The 13,719-nt window shown below is 38.8% G+C and overlaps 1 protein-coding gene across 12 annotated transcripts in view; it reads left to right on the forward strand.

Annotated features, from left to right (window-relative positions):
- TMPRSS7 (transmembrane serine protease 7) overlaps positions 1-13,719 on the forward strand; it is a 48,603-nt gene that overhangs the window by 14,986 nt on the left and 19,898 nt on the right. For 4 of the 12 annotated variants that reach the window (XM_069022883.1, XM_069022911.1, XM_069022894.1 and 1 more), the window contains 5 exons: positions 5,808-6,000; positions 6,764-6,894; positions 9,191-9,258; positions 10,294-10,487; positions 11,402-11,440. In XM_069022883.1, coding sequence (XP_068878984.1) covers positions 5,808-6,000; positions 6,764-6,894; positions 9,191-9,258; positions 10,294-10,487; positions 11,402-11,440 — 625 coding nt within the window. Of the gene's footprint in view, positions 1-1,897; positions 1,975-5,807; positions 6,001-6,763; positions 6,895-9,190; positions 9,259-10,293; positions 10,488-11,401; positions 11,441-13,719 lie in introns of those variants that run through there. The other 8 variants (XM_069022930.1, XM_069022918.1, XM_069022957.1 and 5 more) reach the window with 5 other exon arrangements.

Here is a 13,719-nt window from a genome sequence, read left to right on the forward strand (position 1 = left end):
TCAAAGTTAAGATATCATGAACAAAACTCAAACCCTTACTTTTTAAAAGGAGGGGAAAGTATGTACCAGGTACTGCAATACTGTTGTGGGTTGGTCACGGCTGTCAGCCAAACTCCCACCCAGCTGCTCAGCCCCTACCTCCTCCCCTCAGCAGGATCAGGGGAGAAAATGGGAGAAACAGGAAGGAGGGAAAAATAATGTTTTCTGATGAAGACAGGGAGATTATTTGCCAAATACTGTCACAGGCAAAACAGACTCAACTTGGGGAAAATTTACTTAATTTATTGCAAATTCAAATAGAATTGGAACTATGAGTGGGGGTAGTGGGAAAACAAAAGGCAAACATTGAAACAACATTGTTCCTCCCTGCTTTCCCAGGCCCACTTCTCTTGTTGCTCTTCTACTTACCCACACTTCTTCATCTCCCAAACCCTGAGTAGTGCAGGGGGATGGAACTTATTGTATTTACCTGTACAATGATCTTTCATTCTATGGACTAGCTTCTGAAATAGCACTTGTATCATAGTAACTCCCTGTGCATGGGGTAGTGGGAGGCTTTGGGGAGTTACATGAACACTTTAAGAGAACAGAGTAGTCCCCAAAAGGTAAGCATAATTAAATAAAATTAAAAAAAAAAAATTGACTTGGAAGCAATTCAATATAGTAATATGGAGTTTACATGGATAGACTTTTCTATGCTGCTAAGCTTTAATATGGCCCAGAGCTTAACATATCACTTCATGTGGTTAAAATACCTTGCAGTTCTAGAACAAGCAGCAAGGACTGAGGACATAATTACTGTGCTTCAGGGTATAAGCCAAAGACCCCGATAAGAAGTGTTTAGTTTGCTAGTACATTATCTAACTGTAGGAATTTTTGCCTTGTAGTTGAAGTAATTTATTGCTGGTTACATGGACAGAGCATAGATCGCACCTGGAGCTCACTTGTTATGAGTTCTGACTACATCTTTTCTATTCTGTACCTCTACTGTAGTGCCTTTTTTTTTTTTTTTTTTTTTTTTTGATTGCTCATCTAGGTTTTATTTCTTCAAAGATAAATTAATAAAACGGTTATTTTAAAAATAATATTAGTATATCTCCAGTACCATTTCTGCAGTTGACCCAAGGAACACATTGAGATTGTTAATCACTTAAAAGTAAAGACAGCTCTATACTTAGCATCCATTGAGGAAAGTACTGGTTTACATCCTCTATAAATATTTAATTAACAAAGAAAATAGGATGCAACTGTTATAATACAAGTGACTTCCTGCATCTGACTACAAAATTATTCTCGGTTTGAAGCCTGATCTATTTTAACAATATGAAATAAGTTGCCTGGAGCCATTTATTTTTCAGTTACAATAAAATAACCAAATTTGAGTTTTCAAGAGGCACATTACAAAATTCTAGAAGAGAGTCAAAATGCTTGATTTGCTGTTGTTATCTGCTATTTTCAACACTCTTACCTAAGGTGCTTACATTTACTTTCCTTATTTTAGCATGGTTTTGCTCTCACTTTTACATTTTACTTGCTACTTTTCATGTTCATGTAACTAATTTTGTGACATTTTCACAGAATCATAGAATATGCTGAATTGGAAGGGACTCATAAGGATCAGTGATGTATAGATTTTAGCGCTGCAATGTTGTGTTTTAATATTTCAGCTTTATAAAGACCATGAAAAGCCTATTTTATCCAGTCTGAATTTGAAGTCTCAAATTACATGATAGCAGCCTCCTAACACTGGCAAAGGTGCAGTAGGGCAGATGAGATTACAATTGGAAACTCATCAAAGTAAATTGATGCCTCTCTTGGTCCTGGACATTGCAATTAGCTGTCTTCAGCTTCACAAGCAGAAGGGGTGCCTGAGAAAAGGTGCAAGGCTCTTTCTCAGTTTGGACAAGTCATAAAATTAATTCTGCTGAAATGGATGAAAAAAATGATCCTCCAACAGCTAAACCTGAAGATGAAGTAAGTGTAAGTAGGTGACTTGAACATTCTTGATTTTCTGTACTTCTTGACACTATTAGATCTGTCGTGATCTAATTCTCAAGTATTAAACTTAACATGATGGTTAGATTTGGTATCATTTTCTGTTTTATAGCTCAGTCTGAAAATGTCAACATGTGTTTGTTTATCTCTGGATTGCTAGTAATGCATGTTTTCAGACAATTGAAATAATGGACATGTCAGTGTGACAACGTAAAAGCTTATGTTGGTGTCATGCAGCACCTTTTTCCAGAAAGAAGTTAATTTCTAGGCAAGAAAGGCAACATTAAAGGAGGCAAAGTGATTTGCTTTTCCCAGAGAAGATAGAGAAGGGGACTGTAGTATGAGTGTTAACTCATGACAAAGAAGTAATTAAATAATTTAGTGTAGAGTGATAGTCAAACTGCAACTTTAGCTGGAAACCAATTCTAGAATACAAGAACTAAGTTGCAGCAGAGAGGAAAGCTGAACTGAGAATTATGGTCCATATTGAGAGAAGGGGGCAGCTTAACTTTGCTGTTGTTTTCCTCACTATAAAGTGTTTATGGTAAATTAATAAAACATATGGAAATACTGATAACATAGCACACAGCATTCAATATTCCTATGAATCCCATGTAACAGAGAACTTTGTCATGGATAGTTTGATACATGAACTGCTTTTAAAAAAAATATAAGATGAGGATTACAGTACATGCAATGAAGACATCAGTTGTTTCAAGTGCCCATATATATATCCAGTGATGTCAATTTTGAGCAATTTTTAACAATACTTGAGAGGATTTAAATTTTAATAATAAGTCTGTCTGTTTAGGTCTAGAGCCACAAAAAGGAGTTACATGGAAAAACTTTAGTATAAAATATTATTGTGGGAATCTTGATGAAAGTGACCAAAGTTTCAGATGTCAGAACTCAGCATTCATTGAGCTGCCTCAAGCTGGCCTACTGAACACCTGAGTGTATAAAGGAACTTTGTGACAATCCAGAGCTTTAAACCAACAAACAGGCAATCTGCTTTTCATCCTTAAAGAGACTCAATAAGGTTTGTAAAAAATACAGAAGATGGGTAAATCAAGTGGAGAACACACAAAACAAGTGTAGTTAATTACTTAGATAGAAGACAGAAATCTGAAGTATTGCAATTCTGTGTTTAAAGATTTTGTTTGTATTTTTTTTGAGGAAATTGTAGAGGGTCTTTTAACTTAGTCTTTTAACTCTATTTGTTATTACTTACTGCCAAGTTTTCTTCTCCGCTTTGAACATCCTCCACTCTGAGGTCAAAGACTGCTATCTGTTGTATTTGACTACAGGACCAACAGGATATTTGTGGGGATGTTTCTTATGCTCCCTCTGAGGATACAGAAAGGTGTCTTCTTGATAGTATTACTAGTGCATAATATCAGAGAAACGTATCAAAAAAATGTGTTGATGGAGACTTCTGCAGAATTTTATTTTTTTTTAAAGCAGAGCTAACATCAAAACCAGAACAGATGTCTTGGACATTGATCCCCCGAGGTTTGAATAACTCCGGGCATGGGGGTTTCCTGGCCTCTCTGGGCATGGCTCAGGTTCATGGCCCTTGTGGTGAAATATATTCTTCCCACTCCACCAGTCTAGCTGGAATGTCCCCTGCTGCTGTATGTGGCTGTTGTGGCTCTCTCTTCACTGTGCATCAGTGAGAAAAGTGTGGCTCTGTCTTCTCCATAGCCCACTTTAGATATGGAAATGTATAATTAGATTTACTCACACTGTCTTTGCCTTCTTGTCTCCTGCTGAACAACCCTAAGGCTCTCAGCTTTTTGCTGTACACCACATCCCCCAACTCCCTACCTCTGTGATCTTCCTCTGGAATCACTCTGGATTATCAACATCTCTCTTATCCTGATAGGCCCAAAACACAGATGGGGGTCTCCTACTCTTGAGCAAAAGGAAACAAGCACTTATTTTAGGTTATTGCACAACACCATTTTTGCAAATGGCTGGCAGTTGTGCTTGTCATTTCCTATGTGTCAAGCTGCATCAGCACAGAGGTTTTGTAGCCACTGTATTAAACTTGGCATCCCACAATGAAAACCCAAGAGAGAAATCCTTAGCTGGTTACTTCTGGACTTTCATGGTCTTCTTTCTCATCAAGTGCAGGGATACAGTTAGTAGGGATGAAAAATGACTGTTGTGTCCACACCTTTTAGTCTACAACAGGCTACATCCTCTTTGCAGGATAGTTCTGAAAGGCTTCAAACAATGCAATGCTGGTAAATAGGGGACCATCTTGTTGCACCTTTTCTCCTCGTGGTCTACCTGCTGTAGCTCTGCAGAGGCTAAAAAGGGCCTATTGAGCACAGGGAATAGCTAAATCTGCCCAAGTCAGGGGCTCTGCTGTTTTGTGTGTCTCTTCTGGTGTGATTGTGAATTCCTCAGTGTATTTTTGTGTGGGCACAGAAGGGGATAGGTGATAGGACAGGGGTTTGTCTCTCAGAGTGAGGCTGTCAGCATCTTGAGCACATCATAGATCAGGTATCACTGGTCGTTGTCAAAGCTTTTTGATTTGCACTGCTTGTAGATGATGTACAACTTAGAGATACCTCTGAGTGGCTTAAATTCAGCTGTGAGGTGAGGGAGGCCCACTTAGAAGATGCCCTTAAAATGAATCAAGATGTTCCAAAAACAAGGAAAAACACCTATTTATTTTGGTCTCCATCTTTGAAATGACGAAGTTCAGTTTAATCCTCATATGTATGAGCTCCTGAGCCATGTCATTTTGTCTAAGACTGTTTTGTGCTTCATAGAAGACTGTGCACTAAAACTCCTGCTGCTGATTGCTGACTGGTATTTGTCAACACCTCCAGTCATGGACAACCCACAGCTTTCTAAGGCCGCTCCTTGAGATCTTCCCTCTCACTGGCATCAACATGTTTTTAGAGTATTTTTCCTGAATGTTCCTTGTTTATGTAGCAATATTATCTAACTTATGCTATAATTGTTATGTAAGGAGGAAATGCATGGTGGTTTTGGGTTGTTGGGGTTTTGTTGTGGGGTTTCTGGGGTTTTTTTTCTTGTAATTTAATTCTGGTGCAGCTGGGTATAACAGCTAAAACTGTAAAACCAGTGCACTTGGTCAGTAATGCTGTGAGTGGTCCAGGAATTTGCTGGCTAAACTCTGCAGAGATAAGACAATGAATTGACTTGAGAAAAGGTGATTGAATCTCTAGCTGATCTCACAACAAACCATTGTGACAGGAGTTACCCTAAGAGAGAATTTTATGAAGTGACAGAGACTTCTTCAGGCAGCTCTTGCTGTGCCTGCAGCAACTGATAAACATTATTTGTCTGCTTAAATGTGTTGATTATCTTTTGCTGAGGAAAATGCCTGGGACATGGTGGTGGTGTCTGGTACAAATGGACTTTCCAGACAGATAAGCTGTAGATACCTTATAGGAAGTGGAAGCTACTCCTGCAAATATAGAAATGGTCATGTAGTCTTTTGTACCTAGATGAGATGGTCAGAACATATTTTGGATCTAGCTTTAGAAAATGTGGGACTGTAGTTCAAAATAAACTGTCTAGCGTCTGGATATCCAGGTGATGATTTTGTGCAGGCCCCATCTCAGCAAGACCTGTGCTGTGCTCTCCTGTTCACTGGAGATAACTTCTCAGAGGGAGCTAGATATACAGGAAGAGCCTGTCCATAGCCACCGCTCCACATCCTGAAGGAAGTGGAGACTTTTCTCTGAGGAGAAAATTGGCTGAGACTTGTTGGTCAGTCAATTCCTGCTAGAAACATTCCACAATTTTTGTTGTCTTTCACCTTATTTTAGGCAGCCAGCATTTCAGTCCAAATGGTATCTACAGAAGACAAGTTGGCAAAGAGGATTCTGGCAAGGAAAAAGCATGACAAATTGAAGAAAAAAGATAAGTTGCTATGGAATTTTCAAAACAAAATAATTCTCTTTACCCTCATTCTATTCATTTTAGGAGTTGTAACCTGGACATTACTGTGGCTCTTCATTGGTGAGTTGCTGAAAGCTCATGCCAACTCCATGTATTGTTATTGCCAATAGTACTTTGAGGTTACTTTAGGATCTCAGTTGTCCTGAGGGCTGTTTCTAAAATAAACATGGCAATTTTTAAATGGGGTCTGAAAAACTTTTGTCTTACTAAGACTTAACAAGTAATTAGAAAAGCAGGCATATCTGCTGGCTTTAGGGGGTGTGACTTTATTTCAGCATTATGTGAAACATTTTTATGTGCAAGCTGATTTGCACGCTTGCACATAAAAATGATGTGTTTTTATGAGCTTGATTCCTCAGAAATTTTGCCTTCCACTGTCCACTTCTTGGGCTTCTGAAGTTTGGGTAATTTTTCAGAATAGATTTAAGAAAGTAAAAGGGGAGTAAAATAAATATGTGTGTAATTAAGCATTAAAAGATATGTTTTCCTCTTTAGACCCCTGATGCTTATACGGCCTAAGATTCCTTAGGGATGCTCCAGAATCTGGATGTTGATACTGCCTTCATTATGCTGGTTCATTTGTATGGTGGTGTCTTATCTGGTGTGTAGGGAACAGGAGCTCAATTAACCATCATTTGGTACACATGTAGAACAGTTTGGCTATAAAAGTGTAGTGTTCTTTGGGTAGTTGTTTCAAACTAGAAACTAGATTAGGCCAAATAGATTGATTTGGTTTAGAATTTAATAAAAAACATTAATTGTTATTTGAAAAAAAAAAAAAAGAAAAAAAAAAAAGGCTAACTGTCTTCTTTGTTTCTTGCAGTTCAGGCAGAAAACAAAGATGCCCTGTATTTTGTTGGACTGTTTCGTGTTGCCAACATAGAGTTTCTTCCAGAATATAGGCAGAAAGAGTCAAAGGAATTCCTCTCTATGGCACAGACTGTGCAGCATGTGGTAAGATGGGTGGGCTGCTTGGTTAGCAAAAAAGATCAGAGCTGTGAACAAATGATGTTCAGGTGCCATTGAGGCTGCTGTGGTGTTCTTCCACTCCTTTCACTCCAGAGGATTATGTGCAAAGGGTGGCTGCCTGGAGGTATGAAGGAACTGACTGCTTTCAGTTTGTTAATCACAAACTGAGTTTTGAACAGGTCTGGGGTTTTTTTGCATTGTACTAAAAATTTTACATACTTCCCCCACAAATCTATGACTAAAATTCTAAAAAAGTCCTTAAACTCAATCGCCACTTTTTAAACATCAAACAGATTAAATCTTTTGCATTTACACTGCCAGTCTTCTGCCTTAAAGCATCTATAATTACCCTAGGGATCACAAAAATATTTACATTTACATTTCCTTCTGATACTAGGTATTCTAAAGACCATTATTCTTCCCAAATACCTTTCATCAGACAAAGCAGAAACAGAACTCTGGATCAATAGCTGTTCTATAGCAGGAAGAAAAGGGTGGAAATCTTGGTTAAAAGGGAATTTGACTTTGAAGACATTTGGTGTAGAGAGCAAAAATACATTAATGCCAGTCACTGCAGTACTGTCCACACAAGGATTCAAGCAACTGTATAAAAACTGCTAAACAAAAACAAAAAAAATAATGTTAGCTACAACCAAGAAATTTTTCCATAATTACTAAGTTTTTGTCATCTTACAATGTGAACTAATGTTCCTGTTTTCTGGCTCTTTCCAAGTCCTGCATATTAATCATTAAAGTTCTTTCAGATAACCAGTGCAGGGTATCACCTTTCCCTGCTCTCCATGGAGCGGCTCTAACTTCCTGTAACCCCTGTGTCTTGCTCTTGTCTCAGAGCATCCTGCCCTTGTCGTGCATAGTGGAGAGAAGTGACAGACAGAAGGTGTTGAGCTGCCAGTGTCACCTCCTCCTACTTGAACATTACTTGGAACTTATTCTTTATCTTTGCCTGAAATCACCAATGCATTTCGCATTGCTGAAACTGGGCTTTATGGCAACCTTAACTATTGACTAAAATTGGTAGGGAAGTGGGGGATTTAGGATTTTGTTAGTTGTTCTCCTCAAAACCCTTTTGTTCATGGCTGCTGGCCCAAAGACCCCAAGTGGTAGTAGAAGAACCTCTCAAGATAGGTTCTTTTCATTTGATAGTAGCAGTAATACATAAAATCCCTTGTACCTTAATCTGGAGAATGACTGAGCTCTACTAACTTTATTTAGGCCTTTAAAATTATTGTTCAAACTTCCTGTTTCAAACAATAAAAGGGATTAATATGGATGTGATTTTTACAGCCTTTGAAATAATCTGCGTCATAGTCCTTTGGGCATTAGTTTTAATCATAAAGCAGCAGAGTGAGGTCTGAACAGCTTGAGGTACATGCCACCTTGTGGCTTTGAACAGGAGGGGGAGAGGAAGGTAATTGTCACACTGGTATTATCCCAGCCCAACAACAGGGAGAATCAGGAGCTTGCTTTGCCCAAAGGCAGTCCTTCAGCAGGGAACAGGTAGAGATTTTGCTTCTCCACATGTTTTACACTGTGTGTATTGGAAAGAAATATGTTAATACTAAGCTGTTGATAAAGAAAATATACACAAATGAATCAAAGTGCAAGAAATTCCATGGAAACATTAAAAAAAAGAATTCCTTAGCTGTGAGGGGAATCAAAGCACTGGGGGTTCTCATCCAGGGAAGATGTGGAGTCTCCGTTCTTGAAGGTAATAAACTGGAAATGGCCCTGAGCAACGTGGTATAGTTGGTCATGCTTTGAGCAGTGGACTAGATGCTCTCCAGAGGCTCTTTCCTGTCTCAGTCTTTCTGTGATTCTGTGGGAAAAGCTCTGATATGTGCTGTCCACTGCATGTTAGTAATAACACAAAAAATGTTATGAGTGTGTGCATGTTTCTTGAAGTTTGGCCATAAGTTTTAGCATCAGCATAGAGGAGCCCTGTGTGTTTGGGATTTTCTGGGTGAAGGATCTGCACCTTTTTCAAAATTCATTTATATGGAAAGAGCATTGCTGTACATGTCAGCTGGCCATGGGCAGACGATTTGATGTTTCCTGGTAATATTGGATTTGTTATGGGTGCATTGAAGAGCTGGTCTGCCCATCTCCTGCTCTCACTAGCTTGGCTGATGTATGTCTGGAAGTGTGTGCATGGTGGGTAATCTTGGTGGAAAATAGGTTGTTCATAGGAACACCTAGGCATGTAGCATTTCTAGGTGTGACTGGTTTTCAGAATGCTAAATCTTTATAATTTCTCTTTCAGATGAACTTGGTCTACACAACTTCTTCTTTCTCCAAATTTTATAAGCAGTCCACAGTCTCAGAAGTCAGGTAAAACTGCAGTTGATGTAATTGCTTTCCTGCTGGCCAGTATATAATGTAAGAAGCCTGCAAAACAAGCTTATTTTTAATGGTTATGATTCAATGTCTTTGCTATGTACTTGAACTGATAGCAAAATAGGTTTATAACCTATACCAATTCACTTAACAAAAGTAAGGACAAACTAAAGTCATATAAACAGTTCCTTGTCTGCCAGGAATACAGTGCAAGATGAACAGAAATAATGTCAATAAGGAGGTTTGGTGATACTTTGGCTCATGCAGAAGTTTAACCACTTTAACATGCTGTTGGAGCACAACTCTGTGTAATTGACTAAATTGCATGTATTTTTTAGGTAATGTTATTGGAATAAAACTATTTTCTACTTATAGAAGAAGCAGGAAATTTCTATGCAATAAAGTATTCTTACTCTAATATTATGCTTGCAATTAATGTTAGAAGTTTAGTTATTTCAGTCCTCTTGAACCCAATACAGTTTTGGTTCAGAAACTGGAGGTTTCTAGGCTGTGTTTGATTCAAAGGTCTTTCTCCCCACTAAAGAGATAGAGAGTAGTGTGATCATAAACGGCCTTTTAATGTGTTACCTCAATAATCTAGGAATAGTTTCTTACATTGTGCAGCACACAGTGCAGGGTGAGATGCATACCAGTGCAGAGCTCTGCGTTTCTGGAGATGATAGTTCTACTATTTCTGTTCTACTATTTCTGTTTTGATTGTTAGGAAATACTCCAGCTCTAATTCATGGGTAGACAATGTGATTTCCATAGATCTCAAAAGTCAGGAGCCCTCAGGAAATTAGCCTACTGAATATTCCCAACTAGATATGAAGAGTGTGTTTGGGTGTTTTGGGGTTTGTCTTGTTTGCTTGATTTTTTTAAGGGGAAAATATATATTCAGTAGGTTAAAGTAATTAAAAATATGGAAATGAGCCATACGCTTCTGAATCTGTACTTCGGAAGCTTGGGCTAAGAGTCTAGTCTTCAGAGAACTTCCAACAGGATGATAATCTGAGCTGTTTTTTTCAGTAACAACAACAATGGAGGCCTTCTCATTCATTTCTGGATCGTATTTGTGGTACCACAGGCGAAAGGGCAAGTGCTGTGTGAGGATTGTGTGGCTGCTGTTTTAAAGGATTCCATTCAGACAAGTATTACTAACCGGACTTCGGTGGGAAGTCTTCAGGGCCTTGCAGTCGACATGGATTCCATTGTCCTAAGTGGTTAGTATTAGAACATATCCATATCCTTGAGGAAACACTTCAGTAAGCAAACATTTTTACCTTGGAGTAGCAAATTCTATAAATACACTAAAATCTTGATCCTACATCTCTAGCATCTAATACTAAAAGTTTAATAGAAAAAAAAAAAGTGAGAAGGAAAATAAAAATGAGATTTGAGGTCAAATGAAGGTACAAATTGTCCTTGTAACCTATGATTGCAAAACTTCCTGTATTGGGAGTGCTCATGTTCACAGTCAGGAGGTAAGATGGATACCTTGTAGGCAGATTTGGGTTAGTCTGTGATTTTAAAACCATAAAAAGCATAAAAAGCATAAAAAGCATAAAAAGCATAAAAAGCATAAAAAGCATAAAAAGAAGGGCTAAGGTGGATCACATGGATCAAACTTTAGCCCCTTCATTGAAAATGAGACTCTTATCACCCCATTATTAAAGATTCAAAAACAGATTATAAAGCTGCCCGTTTGTTAAATAACTCCTGTGCCATTCCTGTCTGGGGAGCAAACTCACAATGTGTGATTCAAGCATCTGCTTAATGTATTTAGCTACAAAATGTTTAATGATTTTCCATTCTGTGGACATCAGACAGAACAATTCTGTCAAAAAAAAAGCTGAGAGAGACTTTGTGGCCAAGGATGAGAAAATGACCTCCTGGGTACCTCTGTCTCAGTCCTTCAGTTGACTTTGACTGCTTAATTGCCATGCCGTCTCTTCTTGGCTCACGTCCAAAGCTACAGAATCTGCAGAAATGAAGGGGGCTATGGCAACCCCACTCGTCGAGAGAAGTGTTTTGTCCTGTGTGTTCAGTGTATTAGGACTGAGATGTGATTGAATAAAACCCTGAATTCTGGATTTCAGGCAAACAAGAAGACTCACAGAACTCTTTTTCTATGCAGCAGGTCTTCGGTCAGATTATTGGTCAACAACGGGAACAGGTAATTCACCCTTTTGGCAGCTTCCTGCAGAGGAGAGGTGGAGAACAAAGCTCATTACTTGAACTTAAAGATACTGTTCAGTGTTAGTTTAAGAGGGCTAAAGTCAGCCTTGGCCTTTAAGTCCTGAGTTACTGAAAGAATGACCAAGAATCTTGCACGTAACAAATACAGAAACTATCTACCTTTAATCTGCCTGATAAATTTTTTAGATGTACCTGGTGACATAGTAGGAAACAAACTAAATCAGGTGTTTGCTATTCATTGTGTTGACCAGCAGATTAACCTTTTCTAAACCGGACAGTAATAAATTTAATATGCTGAACAAGAGCAATGCTTTTGTGCATCATTTATCCTCCTTAACTCCCTTTTCTCCAAGGTTAATGGTGAGTTATTCTTTTGAATGAATTCCCTAACAGTAGTTTAGGCAGTTGAGTTTTCCCAGGTTGTGGGAGACACTATTTGTACACCTGCTTGGTTTCATGTTGTAGACCTCCCAGAAGGGTTCTTTGCCAGTGTGCAAAGCACTGAACAAGCAGCTCCAAAGTACAGTACATCTACCTTCACTAGTACATGGAGTAGGTACCTAGAAAAAATGTGCTACTAGGCTTAGCAATAGGCTAATCACCTTTGAAGCAGACACCTGCTAAGACTCTGTTGGGCCAGCAGTTATCAATCAGCTGGGGATGTGTTGGCCTCCCTTGCTCCTTGACACAGACTCTTCATCTTGAGCAGTTGCACTGTTTAAATTTTTCAAGGGCTTTACAGCTTTCTGAATTTGTATTTTTCTTTCCTGAGACATTTTGTTGCACTTCTATCTGTGATTTTCACTTCTGTTACCTTGCAAAGGTTTTAGCTTGCATATTTTTTTCAGAATCCAGTAACTACTTTTGCCATGCGCTCAAGTCAAGCTCTCCTAGTTCTGAGGTCCATAGGCAGACTTCAGGTCACAGGGCATGGGCCAGGGCTTGCAATGGGGATTGCTAACAGCCCATAATTTCTCAAAACTCAAGCAAGTTTGCTACAGCATTCACTTGTTAAAAGCCTCCTGACTTAAACTGCAATGCATAACAATATTGGCTTCTATTGCATCTCATTACATGCATTTTATTTCTATAAAAGAGTTTTGCATATTGGTGTTTGCTTGCATAGCGATTTCATTTCCCAGTTCAGTGTTCCAGGGCAAAGGAATTAGCACAGTTGGAACTTGGTTCCAATTTATTCCAGAATGCAGCCCCTAAACCAGAAGACATTAAGAAGAGCACAACACAATAATTGTTGCTAAGTCTTTTTTAGGACTTACATGATATCTTTCACACAAAGGGAAAAGGATGACCTGCCATGTTCTAGACACCTTTCGGAGACTTTATATAGGCACCCACAGGTGTCAGCTGGTATCTGTGGGAAGCATGGAGGGGGTATGTAACAAAGTTTCTGGGGATCAACAACATGGATGGCCACAGTAGTTGAGAATCTTATACTGGTGCAATTTTATTTGTTTGAGTTCTTTGGCTGTGTCCATTTAGGATTATGGAATATGACATGGAGGTGAAAGTTATCATGCAGCAGCACAAAAGGAATGAGCATCAGCAGGCTGTATTTTGAGAGAAATGTAGTTAACTTTGGGTATGGAGACGCACCCAGTGGTTGGTTCAGGCACAGACCAGAGTGCAGATTTATTGAAGAATGCTGCTGGAGAAGGGACTCATGGACATTCAGCTGACGCGAGGTTCTTGCCTTGCTGTAATGTCTGGTTGTGCAGGGTTTGCTTGGGTAAAGACTTTATGCAGCTTTGGTTTCAAGCCAGCATGCTTGCACTACTTGTAGTTCTAGAGTCAGCTCTGAATTCTCTGCACTGTGCTCCATAGAAGCAGTGAGCTGTCCCATTATTAATTACTTAGTAGAAATAATGGTAGCCACATAATTTTAGAGATTATGATCAAAGTTGGCTCTGCTAAGGGTGACTAACTAAGCGCAAATTACTATTACAAAAAGAATGTTATTGGGAAGAGATAAGAACAAGGGAGAAGGAAGAACAATGACTTAAACAAAGCTTTAAATAGCTGTAACTGTAATTCATTTGAATGGAATGTGACCCTTACAGATTGTTCATAAACATTCATAGCATTAGTTTCGAGATTGTTATTAAGAAGTGGAAGTTGGACAAAGCCTGCCACTTCCTGTTTTGATTAACTACTGGTCAAAAGGTCAACATTTAATTTGAGTCAACAACTAGTAGTAAACTTTCACAGCGCTCTAGTTGGTTTTCCATTATGGTAACT

Source organism: Aphelocoma coerulescens, chromosome 1, assembly GCF_041296385.1.
Source record: "Aphelocoma coerulescens isolate FSJ_1873_10779 chromosome 1, UR_Acoe_1.0, whole genome shotgun sequence".
Lineage (NCBI taxonomy): Eukaryota > Metazoa > Chordata > Aves > Passeriformes > Corvidae > Aphelocoma > Aphelocoma coerulescens.